The sequence below is a fragment of the Ochlerotatus camptorhynchus genome, unplaced genomic scaffold (genome assembly GCF_037179485.1).
Source record: "Ochlerotatus camptorhynchus isolate MF236.1 unplaced genomic scaffold, CSIRO-AGI_Acam_v1.1 ptg000328l, whole genome shotgun sequence".
Taxonomy (NCBI): Eukaryota; Metazoa; Arthropoda; class Insecta; order Diptera; family Culicidae; genus Ochlerotatus; species Ochlerotatus camptorhynchus.
In genome coordinates, this window is record NW_027040816.1 from 4,804,316 (window position 1) to 4,826,261 (window position 21,946).

The 21,946-nt window shown below is 41.2% G+C and overlaps 3 protein-coding genes across 3 annotated transcripts in view; 1 reads left to right on the forward strand and 2 right to left on the reverse strand.

The window, feature by feature from the left end:
* LOC135708164 (venom acid phosphatase Acph-1) overlaps positions 1 to 3,457 on the reverse strand; it is a 40,955-nt gene extending 37,498 nt beyond the window's left edge. The window contains exon 1 of the mRNA XM_065230162.1: positions 3,215 to 3,457. The gene's annotated coding sequence lies outside the window, so the exon portion shown is untranslated. The remainder of the gene's footprint in view (positions 1 to 3,214) is intronic.
* A 7,759-nt stretch (positions 3,458 to 11,216) lies between these two features.
* On the reverse strand, positions 11,217 to 12,231 carry LOC135708209 (uncharacterized). The gene is made up of 3 exons (XM_065230214.1): positions 11,979 to 12,231; positions 11,785 to 11,912; positions 11,217 to 11,718 (listed from the first exon to the last, which is right to left on the reverse strand). Exons 1-3 carry the CDS (start codon positions 12,064 to 12,066, stop codon positions 11,320 to 11,322), a joined length of 615 nt encoding a protein of 204 aa, XP_065086286.1. The 5' UTR covers positions 12,067 to 12,231; the 3' UTR covers positions 11,217 to 11,319.
* Positions 12,232 to 17,257: 5,026 nt separating this feature from the next.
* Positions 17,258 to 20,264, forward strand: LOC135708162 (elongation factor 1-alpha). The gene is made up of 2 exons (XM_065230160.1): positions 17,258 to 17,392; positions 18,464 to 20,264. The coding sequence occupies exon 2, from the start codon at positions 18,476 to 18,478 to the stop codon at positions 19,865 to 19,867; it is 1,392 nt and encodes a 463-aa protein (XP_065086232.1). The 5' UTR covers positions 17,258 to 17,392; positions 18,464 to 18,475; the 3' UTR covers positions 19,868 to 20,264.
* Positions 20,265 to 21,946: the final 1,682 nt, after the last annotated feature.

A 21,946-nucleotide genomic window follows, 5' to 3' on the forward strand; every position in this document is an offset into this window, starting at 1 on the left:
TCAAGCTTTCACTTCACGTTATTTCAAACTCATTTTCCCTCAAAGTAACCCTGATTCCAGCATTTTAATTGCTCCAATCACCATTTGATTTATTTAAAATAATTCCTAAACTACACTCAGCGACTAATTGTTTGAGTTTACCAGGCTCTTAGTACACAGAATAGTTCCAGAACTAAATAAACATCAGCTAATTATGCATCCATCTTCTATTGCAGCATCTTCGACTTCCAAACTCTCATTTTTAATAACTCAATCTCGTTTCTCAAGACAGCACAATATTTATTTAAAATAATTATCAAACTACACTCAGCGACTAATTATTTAAGCTTACCAGGCTCTTAGTGCAAAGAATATTTCTAGAACTAAATAAACATAATCAAATCAACATTGAAGTAAAAAATTCATCTGTCAGCATTCCATCCATGGAGCATGGATGGTACAAGTGCCATCATGTTTTAGCATTCGTACCATTATATCATCAAATTCAATTTAGATTTTTTTTTGCCTCCTCCTCCGGCCTATCGTCGGAGACTTTATTTTTTTTTTCTATTTCAATTTTTTTTTTGCCCCCTCGGCCTACTCCACTGCCCATTTCCGTCAGGGAGCCTACCGAGAGTATTTTCAAGTCTTCCGCCCTTCCGTCGGAGACTTTATTTATTTTTTCAATTTCCTTTTTTTTTGCCCCCTCGGCCTACTCCACTGCCCATTTCCGTCAGGGAGCCTACCGAGAGTATTTTCTCCTCCTCCGCACTCGCGTCGGAGAGGTTTTGTTGGTTTTTTTCTGATTATTTTGTCTTCTTTTCTTTTGCCCCCTTCGGCCTACTCCACTGCCCATTTCCGTCAGGGAGCCTACCGAGGGTATTTTTTTTCTGCCTTGCGTTGGAGAGGTTTGGCTCTCTTTTGTTTGAACATATACCTTCGCTCCTCCTTACTGTAAAAATAAATCACTACATGACACTACAACACTACTGTCGCTATCATTTCACTTGAATTTAAACTTAAAAAACAGCTACCGACTGCGCCATTGTCGTGACCTGGCCGAGGTTTCAAGCCTCAGCCATGTGTCTTAACAAAGACCAGTGAGGTGCACATCCGTGCGCTACAACATTAGTTAAATGACTGATTCGATCATGCCAAGCGATGCACACAAGGCTCAATTCGTTTCGTTCACGCATGCATATGTGTGGGTTTATTTAGACCATCGAATCAACGGTACACGCTAACTGAATCCAACTCAAATTGAGTATATCAAAACTTGAGGGGCCAAACTTTACTCTTTATTGTATTATATATACAAATGTAAATTGTAATCTTTCATTATCATTATTATTATTATTATTATTCCACGCCAACTATGTATACCACAGGATGTTACAGGACCGTCTTAGAAAAATCCACCCGCAAAGTCCGTATCCCGGAACGGAAATGTTTTTACCTACTCCCGGGGTCATCTCAGTTTTCGAAAAACAAAACTAAAACAAGAGCTGTCCAAATACCGGGTTGCCAAACAAGGCATTATTCAAGCAACCAAAATTCAGTTCGATTGCGTTCTGGGTATTGAGGCAAATGCATATTCGTAATCTAAATTAAAAATAGAACCGAAATCCAAAATTTCATCAATTTTAGTGCACTAAACTATTTTAAATAATTGCGATCACATTAGCAAAATCACCATCTTAGTGCCCCTTGAATGCGAATTTGAATGAGAGTAAGCTGACAATTTGTTAGTTTAGTGCCAAACAGTGAAGCTATTATTTTGCTTTAAATCTTGATTTAAAAATCGAGATAAAAGACTATAGGTTCGATAAAAATATCGTTGTGCTCAGAAAACGAAGCTCTTTCAGATGATGTATAAAAATCAAGAAATATTTTGAAAAAAAAGATAACCACCCTAGTCACAAACTACGTCAACAGGAAGATCTTTTCTTGCGAACAAACTCTAGCAAAGATGTTTATCTATCTCATCAACATATCATTCTATGGACATTTTTGGAAAATTTATTAGGGCGGATCTAAAAAAAAAATTTTTTCGGTCTAACTTTTTTATTTAGATTTTGTTTTGAAATATTCACCACCACCATATTACCAGCCATGAAGCACAATTATTTACGTGGTGTGGCTACACGGTACATAACTCGAGTGTAAAACAAGATCTGACTGTAGATTGCACATTTTGCCCTAAAGTAGACTCCAGCGCTGAAAATAATCCGTCAGATTTGTTTTCGCTCAGGCCAGAAGAAAATAACAATTTAGGGTTCTATCTCCGCTAGTAGTTATGTTGACATTATATGCTATTGGAAAATGATGAAATTTTATACTCACTAACCTGACCGAAACAAAATCGCAGGAGGCTACTTTGGTGCAAAATTGGCAATACCTACCTACGTCGAGTTAAGGCCCAAGCGCAATGACAGCGGAAGCGGAACGGCAGCGGCAGCGGAAAAGCCCGATCTGAGTAAGCCTACTTGTCGGATTGAAAACTAGTTAAAACCAAATCGACATCGGTTAGGCTTCTTGATTTCATTCGTGACAACTGTCAAACTTTCCGCTTCCGTTCCGCTTCCGTCCACATTGCGTTTGGGCCTTTACTTTTTACCATTTGCTTGATTCCACGTTGCAGTCAATGTGATAACGAGTTTGCAAACAAACATCACCAAAAATTGTTATCTACCTACTGGGCCAGTCAGGGAATGTACGTTTCACGATAATAATCAGTGACAGGCACTACCACAGCAATGTAGCTCGTATAATATATTATCACAAATTTGCAATCAGCAACAATTAATCACCACTTGCCGTCGTCACTAATGAATCTGCACACCGAATTGTTGCTCATCACTGCGCCATACGCTGGGCGACACTGAAAACGTGTTTGCTTCCCTATCGGTGGAATGCTGCGAAATTCTAAAATCATCCTTCATCCTCTACGAATATCTACGATTGCAAAGTTTGTGCGGAAAAAAAATAGTGCAATCCAATCTATTTTAAAGATCGTCGTGATGCAGATGTCGATCTAGACAATGCGTCTCGATGCCTCATCACTTTTAAACGCACTTCAAGAGCTACGCGACTGTTCAAAAACAGCAACAAAACTACCATCTCTCTCTCGTGTTTTGCGAATCCTAGAGTAAACTTGAAACTGGTTTTGCTTCTGCCGTTTCCGAATTAAACTCAATCGTAGACCACAAATAATAAAAGAAACCACGACCGTTACCTTCCACACCATAGGTAGCACTCTGCTGCTGGCGTCTCGAGGGAAAGTAACCTTGGATGGATCATCGCTGCAGCAACGAAGTGATCCCATTCTCGCTCCGTTGTGGGTTAGTGTTCAAAAGAGTAGTTTGTCGTTTTTTCTTTTATCGGACGTTTATCACACAAATTGCCCAACAATAGAACCCTCGAATCTACAAACCTTCACCGGATAACAACGACAAGATAGCCACGTAAGAGCTTTCTATCTCTTTATTGCATGCACCAGATGGAGGGAGCTTTCGATTTACGTACCGACATCATCGGCGCACTGCGCACCGCGAACACTCATACGTCGAATTCGGTAACTTTGCGGCAACTGAACTGAACATACAAAAGCCTAAGTAGCTAATTTCCACTACAAATGGTTCGGTTCAGTCTCGCGTGGTTTTCGTGCGCTCAAATGCGTGTATGTATTTGACTAGGTGCTTATTTTGCTCGCGTAGGTATACAGCGAGCACAGTCATCGTTGGCTCGTTGGAGTGCTTTTTTGTTTTTGTTTGGGTGTTGGCTAGTTGGATGACATCACATCTACAAATCAGATATCGTCCATAAGAGTGCATCAAATTAGCCTTGAAATGTCATTGGGCTGGTGTGTATGAACAAATACAGTTCGAAGATCTTCAACAACATTCGGTAAATTGAATCAGATTGTGTCCCAACCAGCGAATGAAGACTGTAAAGCGTTCTTATATCGAGGCTCGTGGGAGTTTAAGTATGCATTCAGCGTTCGAGTTTATACCCCGTTCACACTACTGTATATATTATGTGATATAGAGCATCTTGATAGCAAACGTCATACATATTAGTTCCAGTGAAAACTAGATGTATGGATGCTGATATCAAGATCACGTAATATAGGCTGTAATGTGAACGGGGTATTAGGCTGACTACATATTAATTTTGTGAATTGTTAAGTTCGGACAAAAGTTTAATTCATTTTTCATGATTGTGTCTGTGTGGTTCTAAATTTTGACTTGTTCCCACCTGTCTAAATATCTATATACGGGAAATGCTTAAATGGTGTTCTATATGGATCATTTTTTTACAGCACAATGCCTCATCTGCACAATACAAATAGCTTTTTTTGTTGTTATTGAAAAATTGACCAGAAATGTTTTATCCAGAACGAACGTTAGGGACACTAAGGTCGATACTAGGGTATCTACCCTACCACCTATAATAAATTCGACTATTCATAAACTAACCACTTGGGGCCCTCCCTTCGCTCAGTCGGTTAAGGCGCAGTTACAAAGAAAAACCATGCTGGAGGTGGCTGGGTTAGATTTCCGGTCCGGTCTAGGGTTGGAAAATTTCTCGATTTCCCTGGGCATAGAGTATGATTGTACTTGTCACACAATTATAAACAATTACTAATGCAAAAATGGTACAGGCATCGAAAGCTCTCAATTAATAACTGTGGAAGTGCATCTAGAACACTAAGTTCAGAGCACGCAATAAGCTAATATTCGTGAAAAAAATAGCAATGTCACAGAGTTTCGAAAATGTGTCAAGTCCAAGATTGTGATAATTTTCCATACTGATTTCAGTGTGTTCTTTCCTAAACAATGCCCAGGCCTAGGGGCATCCCACTCTAAACTTTGTATTTCTATCGGTATACGCATTTGACATTTTCGCTCATCAGTGCTTAAACGGTTCCAAATCGGGTCCTAAATAGCCTCCCAAAATTTGAACTCATGAAAAAAACTGACAAGGCACAAACCATTTGAAATTACTATGGGAAAACTAATTTTTTTCTTCATATCTATTCACCAATTCACCACCTTAAAAAAATGATAGCTATGCTTGTAGATTTTTTTTTCAGCTACAACTTTGTTGAAGACCACTGTTCGATCAAATGTAAGGAACAAAAGTCATTCATGATTCAACCCACTGATCTCTTATGATTATGCTTAATCAACTGTTCAGCAGACAACGTTTCTGACGCGTAAAATAGAGCACAAAAATCATGCCTACTATGTCACACTGCAGTATACAGTGTTGCTCACAAAACAGCTGCTTGATCATGCCATAAGATTATCAATCTCTTAAACAATTATTAACTATTTTAATAGACGTTTGGCTTAAAAACTATATTCTGCAAAGTTGTAGCTGAGTAAATTCAATCCATAAGAATAGCTGCAGAACTTGGTGCCTCCCTTAGCTTAGTCGGTAAAGGCGCAGCTACAAAGCAAGAACATGCTGGAGATGGCTGCTTCGATTCCCGGTCTGGTCTAGGAATTTTTCGGATTGGACAATTTCTCGAATTCCCTGGGCATAGAGTATTATGGTTGTACTTGCCACACAATTATACTAATGCAAAAATGGTAGCAGGCATTGGAAGCTCTCAATTAATAACTGTGGAAGTGCATCTAGAACACTAAAGTGAACTCTACACGATAGCTTTTATTGACAATAATCGTATTGTCAATAAATTCTATATTGACATCAATACATCGATATTGACAATATATCTGCATTCACATCATCAATATGATTGTCAATAATTCCCTTTCGCGTCAATATATTGAAACGTGTGGGGTTCGCTTAAGTTGAGAAGCTAATATGCGATAAGCAATAAGCTTGAAAAGCGAAAAAGAGGAAGCTACAGAACTTTTAAACAGTGCAATATGGAAAAGGGCTAGAAGCAAGGGGTAAGTCAATCAGCACATTGTGCCCAAATCAGATTTGGCACATCTTCAGCACACCTTCGGCACAATCTCGTAGGCATTGCATTGTTGTAAATACACTGCTGGAACACTTGCATTGAAGTTGTTCACAACATTACGTGCTGTTTGACTGCTGCTGACATCCTCTAATTGAATATACCAAATTTAGGTTCTAGAGTGGGTTAATCAGACCCCATTAGTACCATTAAATTCAAATAATGCTGCAACTCACACAAAACAAACTACAGAAGTCATGTCCATCATCCTTTACAGTCTGTCTCCAACAATGTACCGTCCCCCCACTCTTTCCGGCCGCTGATAGACCGTTAATTTTCACATCACGAAAGGCTAGGTTTCTGGCCTGCCCCTGAGGGCATTATAAAACCCTACAACACAGGACTTTTATTATCATATGAACACAAAACACCAACATTTCGTACACCCGCCACTTCCCACGTCATCCTCATTCCGATTTCACATTCAAGGTGTCTGAAATACCGGGTTGACTGGCACAATTTGCTAACTTGCGGCACACTGACAAAAAGATGACAAACAGACATAACACATTGAATATTTTTCACTGTAAAACATCGTCGCTCAAACATGACCGCCATCTGTTGAGTACACTGTGGTGGGCACTAAACTGAACAGATGGCGGTAGTGTGTAAACGTCAAACGCAAGGAAATCGACTATGCGCGCCACAGGTGGCGGTACTACCAACTACGATACTATTAAATTGTCCGTTAAATGCTTGTTCGATGAACACATTGCGAGTGTTATGTCTGTTTGTGTAAATACTTTAAAAAAATATCTAGCGATAATTTGTTTGGTTGTTTACACTCAGAATAATTTTCACATAAATGCTACGTGGAAACATACGTATACTCACTCATTTCATAAAGCTTAAACGGCACAGGATTATCACATAGAAGTTACGTGATTTGGTCAGTGACATTCATTGGAGGATTCTAGTATCAATATTTTGTCACTGTTTATACAAATATTTCCTTAATATGTAATATACAATCTTTACAATCTAAACACACCACATCAGATTTTTTTGTTCAATTCGATACACAGCACAAACAATCTGGAGGATCATGGAGATGAGCCGAGATACTTTTTTCCTTAGAGGAAGAAACTGATAGCCCTAATAAACAAATACCATAAACGAACTGTATCCCGGATGGGTAAACTATCCCACAAATGGTTTGGATGATACCCCGAACACGTCGTTAAGCTATCTTTTATGGTTATTTTTATTAGGGAGACAACTTGACATCATTCTGTGGAGCAAGTAGAAACGGACAGCTTGTTTTTGTTAAAGCAAATAAAATTATCCATAATGTTATACTTACATCTTGCCACTACCGAATACCGCACAAAAGCACATCATGATGCCGCCATGATTTGCAGTGCTCTGAGTGTACGTACCACTCTTTTTTTAGATGTGGAAATCACATAAGCTTTACGTGTGTTAAAAGGAACTCCATGTGAAATTCAATGGACATCACATATATTCTACGTGAGTCACGTAAAGCTGAGAGGAGAGGAAAAATTGAGAGCTTACGTGATTTTCCACGTAGTTTCAACGTGTAGATTATTTTGAGTGTATCTGATGTGTGGTTTGCTATAGGCTATTGGCAAATCAAAGTTTGCTCTCATGGAGAATAGAAGAACTATGAAAGTGATGATGGTTTCAAAATTTTTCACGGGGAAGTATACGAGTGCAATCTTAAAATGCTTTTATTTCGTGAATGGAGCATTTTATTTAAATCTGGTTAGTGCTACGTTAGTAGAAAACTTCAGGACTACTCAATAGACATATAATACAGAAAACATAATTTCTTTTCAGATTTTTAGGTGTAAACATAGACTTCCGCTTTTCTACCACTGTAGCAGTAACCAGATTTAAATAAAATGCTCCATTTTCAAAATAAAAGCATTTTAAGATTGCACTGGTATACTTCCCCGTGGAAAATTTTGAAACCATCATCACTTTCATAGTTTTTCTATTCTCCACGAGTGCCAACTTTGATTTGCCAATAGACAAATTTTGCTTGTTTGTTTATCTGACGTGTGGATCCAAATACTATCTGATTTTATGTGCGATATAAACATTTATTATATCAACAGCAATAACTGCGCGCCACTGACTCGTTGATTCAGCAAGCAAGCGTGACTCGTTGATCCAGGCCCAGGAGGAAACCCTACTGATAGCCGTTGAAACGTTTCGACTCTGTTGCTCGTTTAAATGTATCGTTCAAGTTCCAAATCTGGAAATGACTATCGTCTTATAAAATTAGTTTTCATCCACTAGGATCATGACTACGGACATTTAAGCTGATGTCAGCTGACTCGGAAGTTTTGAGGGTTTTGAAAACCGAGTCTCATAGCTTCCGTAGCTTAATGGACGCAGAAATGAACAACATTTCCACGGATGTCACCCCATGCGATGCCCTTTTACTTGAATGTCGCCTAGTTGGACAAGTTCAAAACGAAAAATCCGCTCAGAACCCAATTTAGAACGGTTATTAATAAAAAAGACGTCGAAAAATAGGTAGATTTCAAGTCGCAGTTGGTCTACGAGAGGTCAAGGTTAGGCGTTTGAGGTCCACGAACGAAAACGGTCAGGTGAATGTATCGCTAGTATGCTCAAAGTCATGAAATCCACAAACTCAATGAGCTTTAAGTGTGTTGGTTTATTTCCTTTTAGTTCCGTTATAATTGCTTATCTTTTGACAGATACGCGTATTTCGCCTACTACTTGCAGACTTCATCAGTGCCAAGTACTCAACACCACTGAAGAATCCATCTTTTATCTACAAGTTATATACTAATCAATAGGTACTTAAAATCAGCAGGTATCCACTGCCATGTCACAATTTACCTAACCAGGTACCTAAATTTAGTCTCCAACATGTAGAGGCATGCTACGATGTGTGGTTTTATGTAGCATGCTAAAAAGTCTCGAGTATCCGTTTTCTTGATCTCTACACACTCAAAGCTCTTCCGTTAAGAGGTTCGACAAATTTAAAAGATTCACAAACTCAAGAAAATCGCAGCCTGGTCTCACTATACCCAAGCTGGAATTATGTGGTGCTCAGCAATTAGCTCAATTAGTCACTGCTACCATTAGATCATTAACAATTTCTACGGATCAAACCGTACTCTGGTGCACAATAGCTCTTGCTTGGATCAATCGACGCCCAGAACAACTTAAGCTATTTGTGACAAATCGTGTCACAAAGATCCAAGCGTTGACATCGATGATGGACATCATATCGAAAGGATTGATGCCAAAGGATCTCCAAAATTCATCTTTGTGGTGGAATGGTCCCGAGTTCCTGTCAAATACCAAAGCTGTGTGGCTACAGGAGTTCCAAGATCCCTGAAATTCGAGTTTCGAGCTACATTCTGGATTGAGCGTGGTAAGACCATAGAGGTAACTCTAAGACCACTGGGACCCGAAGAAAATCATTATTATTTTTGGCTCACTCAGTACCAGAACAACGGTCCCAAGCAGTCCCAAGCTATTTCACTCACCCCTGCATGTTCTGCATGAATCCACACACCCCTGATGTTATCTGTCAAACTTTCATAGCGAATCAAAACAAACATAGTGTAGTAATAGAATTTCAACTAGAATAGGGTACGTTAATCGTTTGCTTGGGACCAATAGGCTACTAAAGTGGTGAGCCAATTTAAAATCGTTAGTTTCGTATTGATTGTTGGTAAGACTACTGTAAAACGATTCGAAAACTGACAATGAACCGAGTAGAGTTAGTCTACCCTTTCTACAACACAGGGGTAGATTTTTGTGGACCAGCTTACCAGTAGCAAACAATTCAAATCAACGACTCGTGCGAAGTATAGTCGCTATATTCATAGTCTGGCGGATAGAATTTCGATCTATCAAAAAGCGGAACCAATTCAATATATTGTAGACCAACAATTGAAAAGGTATTATCAACTTTTATAAACAAAACTTTGATTATTCTTTCCTGGCCAATCGAACGTAAATTACCAGCATCATCGGATAAGGGAAACTTTCCCCAACCCATCAACGTGAAGATTTTTTAGTATAAATTCCAGTACTACACTATGTTTGTTTTGATTCGTTATGAAAGTTTGACAGATAAAATGAGGGGTTCGTGGATTTTCCTATGTTTCGAGGGGTGCATCGATTAGCTTGGGACCGAAGATAGTACCAGAGCTGAGCCTAAAGTTGAGCTCGTTTCTTCGGGACCTTCTGGTTATAGAGTTACCTCTATTATTGGTCGTTGGAAGCATCAAAGCTAGAAAGGTTAAGACGATTGGGGCATGAGCACTAACTCTTGTCCTAGCCTTTTATGACTTATGGGTATAGTGCCATTACTCGCTTTCTGAAAAGAGAAGAGGGAAAGGAAAAGGAGAAGGACAAAGGGAAAAGGATTATGTGAAATCTATGAACATAAACAATATTTTTGATTTGAAACATACAATATAGAAATGCATAACGGCGCGGTGGTCACTGCCCGAGTCTTGTCACTATTATCAAGTCAAAAAAAGTAACAAGGACTAAAATGTGATCCTTTGATTACTGGACAATCCTGATGCTTGGGACTAACAATCATCCTCAATGTGTAAAAACTGGTCATCTCAAACTAGGCAATACCAGCGCCGGCCGCACCCTAACGCAGGCCAAATACAATGAGGCCTATTCTGCGCCGCGCTGCCACGATTGAGGTGGCAATAGTCACCATGAGTGAGGTGACTCTCCATTTGATTAGCACGGCGAGTCAACTCTTCTTCTTATTCATTACTTTATTTAACGTCGGTGGTTTATATTCCGCAAGCTGGTGCCAAACATCATTGGCAAATCCATTGACGGCAATCGAATGTGCAGGAAGGCAGTTTCCACACCTGCGTAGGACATCGCACCCATTCAACACACATGGGCCGGGATCAACGGCTTTACTGCCCGTCCGAAGGGAGACGTAACTAGAGATTTTTATGCCTCAGAAAAATCCCACCGACCCCGGCTGGGATTGAACCCATTGGGGTGAGAAAGCTGTCACGCTTACCACTACACCACCGGCGCCGGCTATAAGCGAGTCACCTCACTCGAGGCGCAGAATAGACCTCAATTTAAGAAATAACCTTGTCAATAGTTTTGACATCACTGGTGGTTGAAAATGTGAAATATTTTTGGCACTCATTCATAGTAGAGTTACAACATAGCAGTGATTTTCCATATGACCAAATCGTACAAGAACAACTTTTCCGATTTGTTTTTTTTTATTGTATTTTAAAAATTACTACAGCAAATTAGGTACAAATGATCGGTAGGTATGACCAAAGTCGATCAGCAGTAAAGAATGAAATTCGTTTGATTCGCAGGTCATTATTAACGCGATCTTACTTATTTTTCGTCCTACGTTGCATCTTCAGTTTCTGTCGGAGCTTTTCGTCCTCCTGCAAATCCGCCAGAGTTACGAACTGAGCAGCGGCGCAACCCATCACAGGGCATCTTGTTCGTGGATTTGTCTTGATCATCTGTTCGATGGCGCTCTTTTCGTACACGTGATTACATCTTATGTTTCGCACCGGCACTTCCAGAGGACGCTTCGTGATTGGGTCGGTATCGATGATAGCTTCATCCATTTGCACCATTTCCTCGTCCTCGTCCGAACGAGAATCATTGGAATCATCTTGGTCTTGGGAGCTCAGTATGGATCGCGCATGTGCGATGTAATCTTTGTAGCGTTTGAGTTGCTTTACATTGCTTTTGCCGGCAGTCAGACTTGATTGGTATCTCTAGAACGATGGAAAGCTTATCAGTACTTGAAACGGTTTAATAAAATTCAACGTTGTGTGACATACTCGGTCGAACTCTTCAAGTGTGATTTCCTTAGATGACTCTTGCAGAGCTTTGTTGTGTTTGTTGAAGTTTTGTTCAATTTCAACCAACTTTTCCGTAAGGGCACTGTAGACCTTGATATTCTGCTGTTCTGTATTTCATATAAAACGATTTAAGAAACCATCACCGCAATAACCTCTGTTTGATCGATACTTACCAGGAGTGCCGTATTCGTTGGCGATTCGCATAGTACTGTTGATACTCTCGAAAATCTTATCCAAATTGTTACTGAACATATCCGCCATGTTGCCTCGTCGGTTAATTTCTGGTACCAACGAAATTAGAAAACGAGAATCACGAATTCACGCTAAAAATATGTATGATGCTCAACAAAACAACAAACTGGAATGAAAAGCGTCGTGAAACGGTGAAAACAACGACCGTGAATCAGATTTGTTTATCAACAAACTACTGCCGGACCGTTGGAAAAAAAAAGTGCGCGGGCGAATGAATGTCAAAAATTGGAAATGGTCAGCAGATGAATAAATCGATGACCCTGGGCCGATGAAAACGCAAACTTTGTCGAGCTTGCTTGAAATTATTCCAATTGCCAAAATTTTCTTTCCGGTTGGGACGAATGAACATTCATGCAGGGGCAAGACACTTCGTTGAAATGTTTTAGAGATTTTCACGTCCGGTTGTATTGGAGCGATATGTGAGAGCGGTTAGTGAAAATCCGAGGAAAATGCATATCAAATCACTGTCAAACTCATTTTGACAGATCCAATTTCATACATTTTTTTTTATATAATGCGTTTATTTTTCCAGGCTCATTTGCTGTAGCTTTGCGGAGCCAATATTCATTGATTAGATAACAAAATTACTTAATACTAACGTTAGTAGAGCGGGGGCCGATTACTCGTGCCTATCTCGAGGTTAGGGGTAACAAATGGATGGCAGGGTAAGGATTTTGAACACAAAGTTTGGAGAGCAATGTGCTCTTGATCTCAAACTAGGCGACACTCTGATGAAAAAGACAAACATGGGGGTACACCGATGGGCAGCTAATAACTTGGAAAAACACAAGATTATTGGGCCGTGATATATTCAGTAGAAATAAGTATCCGAGGAACTACTGTAGTTAATTAAACACTTTATTAATTAAGGATTAGCAACAACAATGCTCTCACTTGAATGGTGCTTTTACGAATGTAGAAAAACAAGGTAGGCGGTGCTGTCGGTGTAGGTAGAAAGTTTCATTCTTGACAGCACAGCTCTGATGGTAAGAGCACAGAAAAACAGACATAACACTCACAGTCACATTCATCGCAAATAATGGTGGCGCCACTGAAGTTTTGCCAAGCCACCAAATTAGAACTTATCAGTGATGCCAGTTCTTTTTCACGTCTAGGTAGTAGATGTCAGTTCTTGAAAATGATTAGTGGTCAAGGCCGAGGTCAAGGCATCCCACTGGAGACACACACCACATCTGACGAATACAGAAAAAATAGTTATTGAATATTACATCGAAAGTGCTGCACATTAGTCATTCCGTTCCTAATATTACGCTGCACGATTAACACAGAATTCGAGAACAAATCATATTGATGTATGTAATATTCTATCAATTTATACCCAAGTTATTGATGTTCAATACTTCGCCATGAATTTCATTGATTGATACATATTATTTTTTTTTGCTGTACACGCATTAAAGTGATGAGCGGTGGTAGAAAGGGCACTAATTAGTGATGCATAACCTCGTTTAAAAACTTGTTTCCAGCAAAAGAAAAAGCACACGAAACAAACAAAACAAATTCCTAAAAAAAGTCTTAGCTTCTGTGAATTTTTCCTACGGATCCGTATTTCTGCAGAATTCTATATATCTACAAAAAATTTAGTAGAACCGACATCACTGACTTCCATCTGTTTTGTTTTTATTCAACACAGCTGACGCGTTGACAGAACGAGGGAAAAGCAACTAGTGAAAAAATGGCATCAACGAGGGATGCTCTAGTTGCACATCAATGCTTGGGAATGTGGATGATAGATGGTGCTATGTCTGTTTGTCTGTGGTAAGAGCATCTCGATCGTTGCTCCTACCAATACTCCTCCTCAACGATCTCCGTCGGTCAATCCCAGCATAGCAGAGAACTTCCGAAGCTTCACCTGTCCAAGCGCCTTGGTAAGTGTATCCGCAGCCATTTCTTCGGTTGAGCAATACAACAGTTCCAGTACCTTTGCATCGCACAACTCCTTGACGAAACACTGCCGAGTCTCAATGTGTCTCGATCGCTTGGTCGTCCGTTCCGAAACAATGAACTTAATGCAGCTCAGGTTGTCTTCCCACAGCGTCACTGGCTTGAAGGACGGTTCACCGAAGTCGTCGAACAAATTCAGAAGCCAAACAGCCTCTTGGCTCGCCTCGCTCAACGCCACGTATTCCGATTCCATCGAAGACAATGTGACGAAATTCTGTAAACGACTTGTCCATGAAATGGTTCCTCCTGCTAACATGAAAACGATGCCGGTCGTCGACTTTCGAGTTTTCAAGTCACCTGCCCAGTCCGCATCTGAGTATCCAATCAACTTGCCGTCAGGATCTCCGTACTTCAACTGCCACTTCTTTGTACTTTTCAGGTAGCGAACTACCCGTTTAGCCGCTATCCAATCGGCTTCCGTCGGGGCACACACGCATCTCCCCAAAATGAACACACTAGCAGCGATGTCCGGTCTCGCGCAGACTGCGATGTACAACAGTGTCCCGACTAGACTCCAATATTGCGTGTTTGTTTCGAGTGGAGGACTGTCCTCCCTGGTTTTGACGAATCCATCCTCCATCGGGGTTTTCACCGAGGCCGAATCTCTCAGCAACTCGGTCTACGTAGCTTTCCAGCAAAATGCCGTACTTACCATCTTCCTTCTTGATTTCCATCCCCAGGAAATAGTTCACATTTCCTAGGTTGGTCATCTCGAACTCCTTACTCAGGGCCGCATAGATCTTTCCGATCTCCGTCTCGCTTTTGCAGCCGATCAAAATATCGTCGACGTAGACAAGCAAGTATACGCGCTTTCCGTTTACAACCTTCGTGTAAAGACACGGATCAGCCTGGCTTTGCTTGAAATTCAGGACTTCGAGAACGGCGTGCAGACAGTGATTCCAGCAACGAGCCGACTGTTTCAGCCCGTAAATACTCCTTTTCAACTTGCACACTTGCTTCTCCTTACCTTTAATCTCAAAACCGGTTGGTTGCCGCATGTATATCTCCTCTTCCAGCCTTCCGTATAGATTAACAGTCTTCACATCAAAATGCTTAAGTACCAAACTCCGCTATGCTATGCATTCAATTTTCATACTGCCGTACTCTAACGGAACTATCCACCTCTTCTAAAGATCATTCTCTAGCTAATAAATCATCACACTAAAGCTTCATGTCAGCATTTCCAACCAACTCCTCTATTTTTAAATGTTACGTGAGCATTACTCATGTGTTCATTTTTAGTAAACAGGGCACCGTTGTTGCGTCAAATTGTTTCAGTTGATGGACAATTTTTTTCTTGGGTAGTTTTTCTCGATAATTTTCCAGACTGCAGTGAAATCACCGAAAAACCGACATGACACTTAATTCTGACTTATGCCATAAAATTGTAAGCAGCCGATTTAAATGTGCAGTGATCCGAACTGTCAAAACCATAGGATTTTTTATCTAGATAAACGCAAACGCAGATAGATAAAAATAATTTGTTCAGAAAAGATCAGACACGAACCAATTCATAACTTTTGCATGCGGGTTCATGGCTTAGCTAAATATTTTCCCAGATAACAGTAGTGTTCTTTGCTCAGAAATTTTATTGTTTTTGCTATGGTCATTCATGTCGGTTTGTCGGTGGTACGCTTACAAATGTACTTGGGACCAATAGGCTAGTCAAGTAGTGAGCCAATTTAAAATCGTTATTCACCGGTTGGTATTACCGTATTACATTACTGTATAATGTACCTGTGAGAGTGAAAACTGGGGACCAAGCTGGCCAGCAAATGGAATAGCAATTATTAATAAAATCTTTTATCCGCTCGGTCACCAGCTCTCACTTTGCTAGGGGCCTACACTAATAAAAATTCAATGATTAATTTTATGTGTCCCGCACATGAATTTATGCAATGTGGTAAACAAATGATATATATGTGTCGGACACATAGTTTTTATGTGTGGACACATGAAAATCATGTGGAATTTTACATGGATATAAAATGTGTCGAATTTTATGAGTGTAAGTGCGAGTGGCATGGTTGCACACACACTATTTCGTCATCTAACCGAACGAGTGCGAGCAGGATGGGTTCACACGTTCTCCGCTTTGTCAAGTGCACGTCACACGAAAAATGACAGAAGCGTTTACTTTCAGAGGAATCTGACTGACACTCGGTTTCGTCAAAATTAGAAACTGAGTTACACGTCGGTTTGTCGGTGGTCCAGCAATCAATAATCGAGAATTCTCGCGTCACTTTTCAAATAGACCAATGTAACAAATGTAAACATATCGAGTTAAGCGATACAAACTATTGCTCTTCTATCATTGTATGTGATACAAAAACATCCATTCAACTTTATGCTTTGTTCAGACTACAGAGTTATAACATGTTATAGCGCTATCTTGATGGTGATTTCTGTGTTGCAATTATTTGACAACCGTTATAACATGTTATAACTCTCCAGTCTGGATAGCGTTTTACTTTCATTTATTTAAGATAATCATAGGTCAAAAATTGTCCAATGTACAGTTTGAAATGATGGGTACATGATTGTTACTTCGGTCATTCGAACTGCCTAACATGATTGGAGCTCATTTTCGAAAAGCGGGGCCAACCTAAAGTTAGGTATTCTACTCTGAAATCTGTGAAAGGGAATCTAGTATCATGTAGACAAAACGTCCAATGTAACACTCATTGATTATGTCAATGAGAAAAATCGTCCAATGTAACATGTCCGATGTACAACTTGACTAGTCAAAACGTCCTATGTGTTTTTTTTTTCTATATTGTAGCACACATTCAAAGTAAAATTATGATTTTACCGTTTCTAATGGATTTTCAACGTTATTAATCACTGACTGCATTAAAAATGGTATAGCAAACTGTATTGTTTCTTAACAGTTAAAATAATAATCTGTCGAACTTCAACTTCGATTTTCTCAAAATGGTGGATATGTTACATTGGTCTATTTGAAAAGTGACGCGAGAATTATATTTTCAAAAAAGAAAACAAATCTAAGAAGAAATCAAGTGCTTTTCCATTTCACCCCATCTCCCCGCGGGCATCTCACATCGCCCTGAAGCGGACCACGTGTTCATCCGTGCCGTTTTCGTCGAGCGCTTTCGTTGAACGGAAAAAAAAACTTCTATCGATCTGTATGTTCAGTGTAGCGTGACCTGTCATGCATTCTGGAACCGTTCACTTCCGTTTCGACGAACGAAACGAGTGAAGTTTGCGTTTGCGTTTTTAGTCGTCTTCGTGCTTGCTGACTCACCCAACCGAGAGGGTAGTTCTTCCTTGCTCAACCATCGACTCGTTCACTTCTATCAGGCCTCTCGCCGGAATAAGATTCAATTGCGCTTTCGTTGAGAAGTTCGAAGTAAGTTGGTGCAAAAGTTGCTTGCTAATCTGTTCAGTTGGGAAAAGTTTATAAAGTGAAATATGTTATATTGTTTTAACCTTATCAAAGTGGTGGCAGTAATTGATCAAAAGTTTCGCTGAAACGTGTAATGGGCAGTGTGGAAATGTTGCAATTAGTTGAAAGTTTTTTCTGTGTGAAGAGCTAGCTGCTGGGAAAAGTAGCCCAACTTGGCACGTGGCAATTAGTTGGAAAAATATTTCCTCAGTGCAGTTGTTCCCCAACAAATTGTGCAAAGTTTTGCCTGTTACGATAAATTGTTTTAGCAATTTTTCGTAGTTTCTTGCGGCATTTTACACGTGGTGATCGGTGTCGGTTGAAATTTTCCGCTTCAAGTGATCGAACGTAGCCAGGGACATTTGTAACTACCTCGAATTGAGTAGTCATTGCTGTGAAAAATGCTGTAATAATAAGTGCAAATTTTGAATGTGGTGCTAAATTTTCCTTCCAATAATTCACCGCTATTCCAACAATGGCTGACTATTTTAGTTGTCCAGCGAGCAAAGCTGTCGTCGCACAAGCCGGTCGCCATTTTGGAAATAAAAACGCCGGAATGAAACACCGACAGCGAAGTGGGGATTGCGCAAAGTTGGCAAATTCCAGCTGGATTGGATTGTGCAAAGTGGCGAAATTCTTCGCTGACGTCGAGTCATCGTATTTTGATCAATTGAAAGTTGGATTAGATGAATAATCGTGTGGCTTAGCGGCTGCTGAAGTTTTTTTTTTTTTTTTCACTTTTGAAATTGTATGGGTGCGATGTGATGTGAACGAGGCATCCGGTCACGCATACTTAGTTGCGCGACGCTGGAATCGAACACGTCGGCGATTACCACTACCAGCACATGGAAGATCTCGTTTGCTGTGCTATAGGGTTTCCAATGTAATGTGGTGGGGTGAAAAAAAAATGATCAATTTCTGCCACTCTCTTCCCCTGGGGATTCGCAAATTCGTGGGCAAGAAGAAAAAGAAGGGCTTTTTCTGCTTCAATTGAGACTAATTTTCCGCCTTTCTCTTTCTGTTTCCTTTTTTCAGTAATCATCCAAGATGGGTAAGGAAAAGATTCATATTAACATTGTCGTAATTGGACACGTCGATTCTGGTAAGTCGACCACCACCGGTCATCTGATCTACAAATGCGGTGGTATCGACAAGCGTACGATCGAGAAGTTCGAGAAGGAAGCCCAGGAAATGGGTAAGGGCTCCTTCAAGTACGCCTGGGTGTTGGACAAACTGAAGGCCGAACGTGAACGTGGTATCACCATCGATATCGCTTTGTGGAAGTTCGAAACCGCCAAGTACTACGTCACCATCATCGATGCCCCTGGACATCGTGATTTCATCAAGAACATGATTACCGGAACATCGCAGGCCGATTGTGCTGTGCTGATCGTCGCCGCCGGTACTGGTGAGTTCGAAGCCGGTATCTCCAAGAACGGACAGACCCGTGAGCATGCCCTGCTCGCCTTTACCCTGGGTGTCAAGCAACTGATCGTCGGTGTCAACAAGATGGACTCCACTGAGCCACCATACAGCGAATCTCGCTTCGAGGAAATCAAGAAGGAAGTCTCGTCTTACATCAAGAAGATCGGTTACAACCCAGCTGCCGTTGCTTTCGTCCCAATCTCTGGCTGGCACGGAGACAACATGCTGGAATCATCCAGCAAGATGCCATGGTTCAAGGGATGGGCTGTTGACCGCAAGGAAGGTAAGGCCGATGGCAAGTGCCTGATTGAAGCCCTGGATGCTATCCTGCCACCTAGCCGCCCCACCGACAAGGCCCTGCGTCTGCCCCTGCAGGACGTTTACAAAATCGGTGGTATCGGAACGGTACCAGTCGGTCGTGTGGAAACCGGTGTCCTGAAGCCAGGTACCGTTGTTGTGTTCGCCCCAGTCAACCTGACCACTGAAGTCAAGTCCGTCGAAATGCACCACGAAGCTCTGCAGGAAGCCGTGCCCGGAGACAACGTTGGTTTCAACGTCAAGAACGTCTCGGTCAAGGAACTGCGTCGTGGCTACGTCGCCGGAGACACCAAGAACAACCCACCCAAGGGTGCTGCTGACTTCACCGCTCAGGTCATCGTCTTGAACCACCCTGGACAGATCTCCAACGGATACACCCCGGTGTTGGATTGCCACACCGCTCACATTGCTTGCAAGTTCTCCGAGATCAAGGAGAAGGTCGATCGTCGTTCCGGCAAGTCGACCGAAGACAACCCGAAGTCGATCAAGTCTGGAGATGCCGCCATCGTCATCCTGGTCCCATCCAAGCCACTGTGCGTTGAATCCTTCCAGGAGTTCCCACCTCTGGGACGTTTCGCTGTCCGTGATATGAGACAGACCGTCGCCGTCGGTGTCATCAAGTCCGTCAACTTCAAGGACGCTTCCGGTGGCAAGGTTACCAAGGCCGCCGAAAAGGCCACCAAGACTAAGAAATAGCCGCCAAATCCGGCTACCATCCTACTACTGTCCAATGTGACCATCAACATCGGTCGCAGCAACGGCAACAACAACAGTACCAGCGAACAACACCCAAAATCCACGTCGCGACGCCTGATCAACATAAAACCGTATCACTGCTTCCATCGGAAGGCATTCAGACGAAAAGTAAACGGGATAATCAGTTCATTCCTTTTTTTCTTGCTTAGAAGAACACAATTATATATTAATAACCTAATAATTATTAATATTTAAAACAACACACAGCAACTTTACTACAGATAGTACACAGAAACACAGGAACTCATTTGTGTGTGAATGCGTGAAGATAGGAAAAAGCGATATACAATTTTTCCGGATATGATAAAATATAAAAAAAATGATGGAAGGAAATCTATTTTACGTTTTCACATTTAACTTATCCTAGAAAGAATCATATTTTCATTTACACTTAAACAATTGAGGTCGTCCCTATCGTAAAGGTTCAAAAGAGAGAATGGAATTGGTTACAATAGAACATCATGCGTGTGTAAAACACAGCAACGGATATAAACTCTACCCTAATAAGACTGTTTTCAAGATTTTAGAAGAACAATAAAAGTTTGGATTTAACGATAAAAAAAAAGAACAAAATCAAACGATTGGAAGTTTTTCCTCGTTGACAATTCCCTTCTCTCTTCGGCTTGGTGTCGGTCGTCGTCCGTCCGTACAGGTTGTTCGTATTTGTTTGATATCACGGGGTGGGGGGAAAGTTCCACATGTCATGCACCTTGGCTCGGCGACCACCACCGCGTGGCATCAGCAAGTTGGCATGCTTGAATTTTGTGTTCCACGTTGCCATAGCAAGCAAGTGATGCTTTGAATTCGACAAGTGGAATAATGCCGTTTGGGAAAACATCGGCACACACTTGTTATTGTAACATTCAGTGGTTGCTCTCAAAGGGGATTTTGCACAAGGTCGCAATTTGATTCCCCATAAGATAAGAATAAGCTGGGAGCGAAAAGCACTGCGCGCCGCCACTTGGTTAGATGCGTGAATTACCTGAAAACTTTGACGATAACGAGAAGGGTCTGAATGGGGAAATTTCATGAATGAATCATGAGTTGTTATTGCAGTATGGGGCTGTTCATAAACTACGTAGACAGTTTTGCGAGGGTTTAGACCGTCCCGCGTAGACAACCGTCCATACACATTTTTAGGTATTGTTATGGACTGTAGAAACTTTCAACCTCCCCCACCCCACGTGGTTTATGAACAGTCCCTGCGGGCTATCTACCAATCAACAATGATACTTCGGTGTCCGTCCACGTGTCGTCGTTGCCGTTAGTATTTCACAAAGATGCGTGTGCACACTAAATCCGTGTCTTCGTCCCAAACACTAAGCACCTTTACTGGTGATGGTGCCATAAATGCAGGAAGAAACCCAAATATAGAAAATCGCATTTCAAAATTCCGCTTAATGCTTTTGCTGGCTATAACCGGCCGGCAAATTTTCCTGTATGTTTAGTTTATTCCACATAGGGGCTGTTCATAAACTACGTAGACAGTTTAGGGGGGGGGGGGTTGAGAATTATCCACGGTCCATACAAATTTTAAAATTATTGTATGGACAATTGTCTACGCAGGGGGAGGGGGGGGGAGTCAAAAATCCCAAAAAACTGTCTACGTAGTTTATGAACAGACCCATACTACCACAGACAAAATCGCAAATCCGATCCAGAGTCGTTGCAGTTCGCTGCCCGCACTACTAACACTACTACATCTCATTTTGATTGAGTTTGAGTTGGAAAGTCCGCGACCCCCGATGCATCGAACGAGCCACGCATGCTTGCATCTTTGCTGCTGAGCGAGCTTTCTGTGTCCCATCGCCACTTTCTACTTGTTGTTAGTATAGTCGTCACCCAAGACCTTGTTCACACCTTGACATCTCCGGAACGTTCAACCTGATCTACTGTTTCGCTATGTATGAGAAAATCGATAGTAGTTGCGGGCTTCACCGGTTGCATTTGGTTCCAGTTTTAGTCCAACACGAAGATTGATTTTTTCCATGACTTTCATAATTCCCCTTCAATACAGAG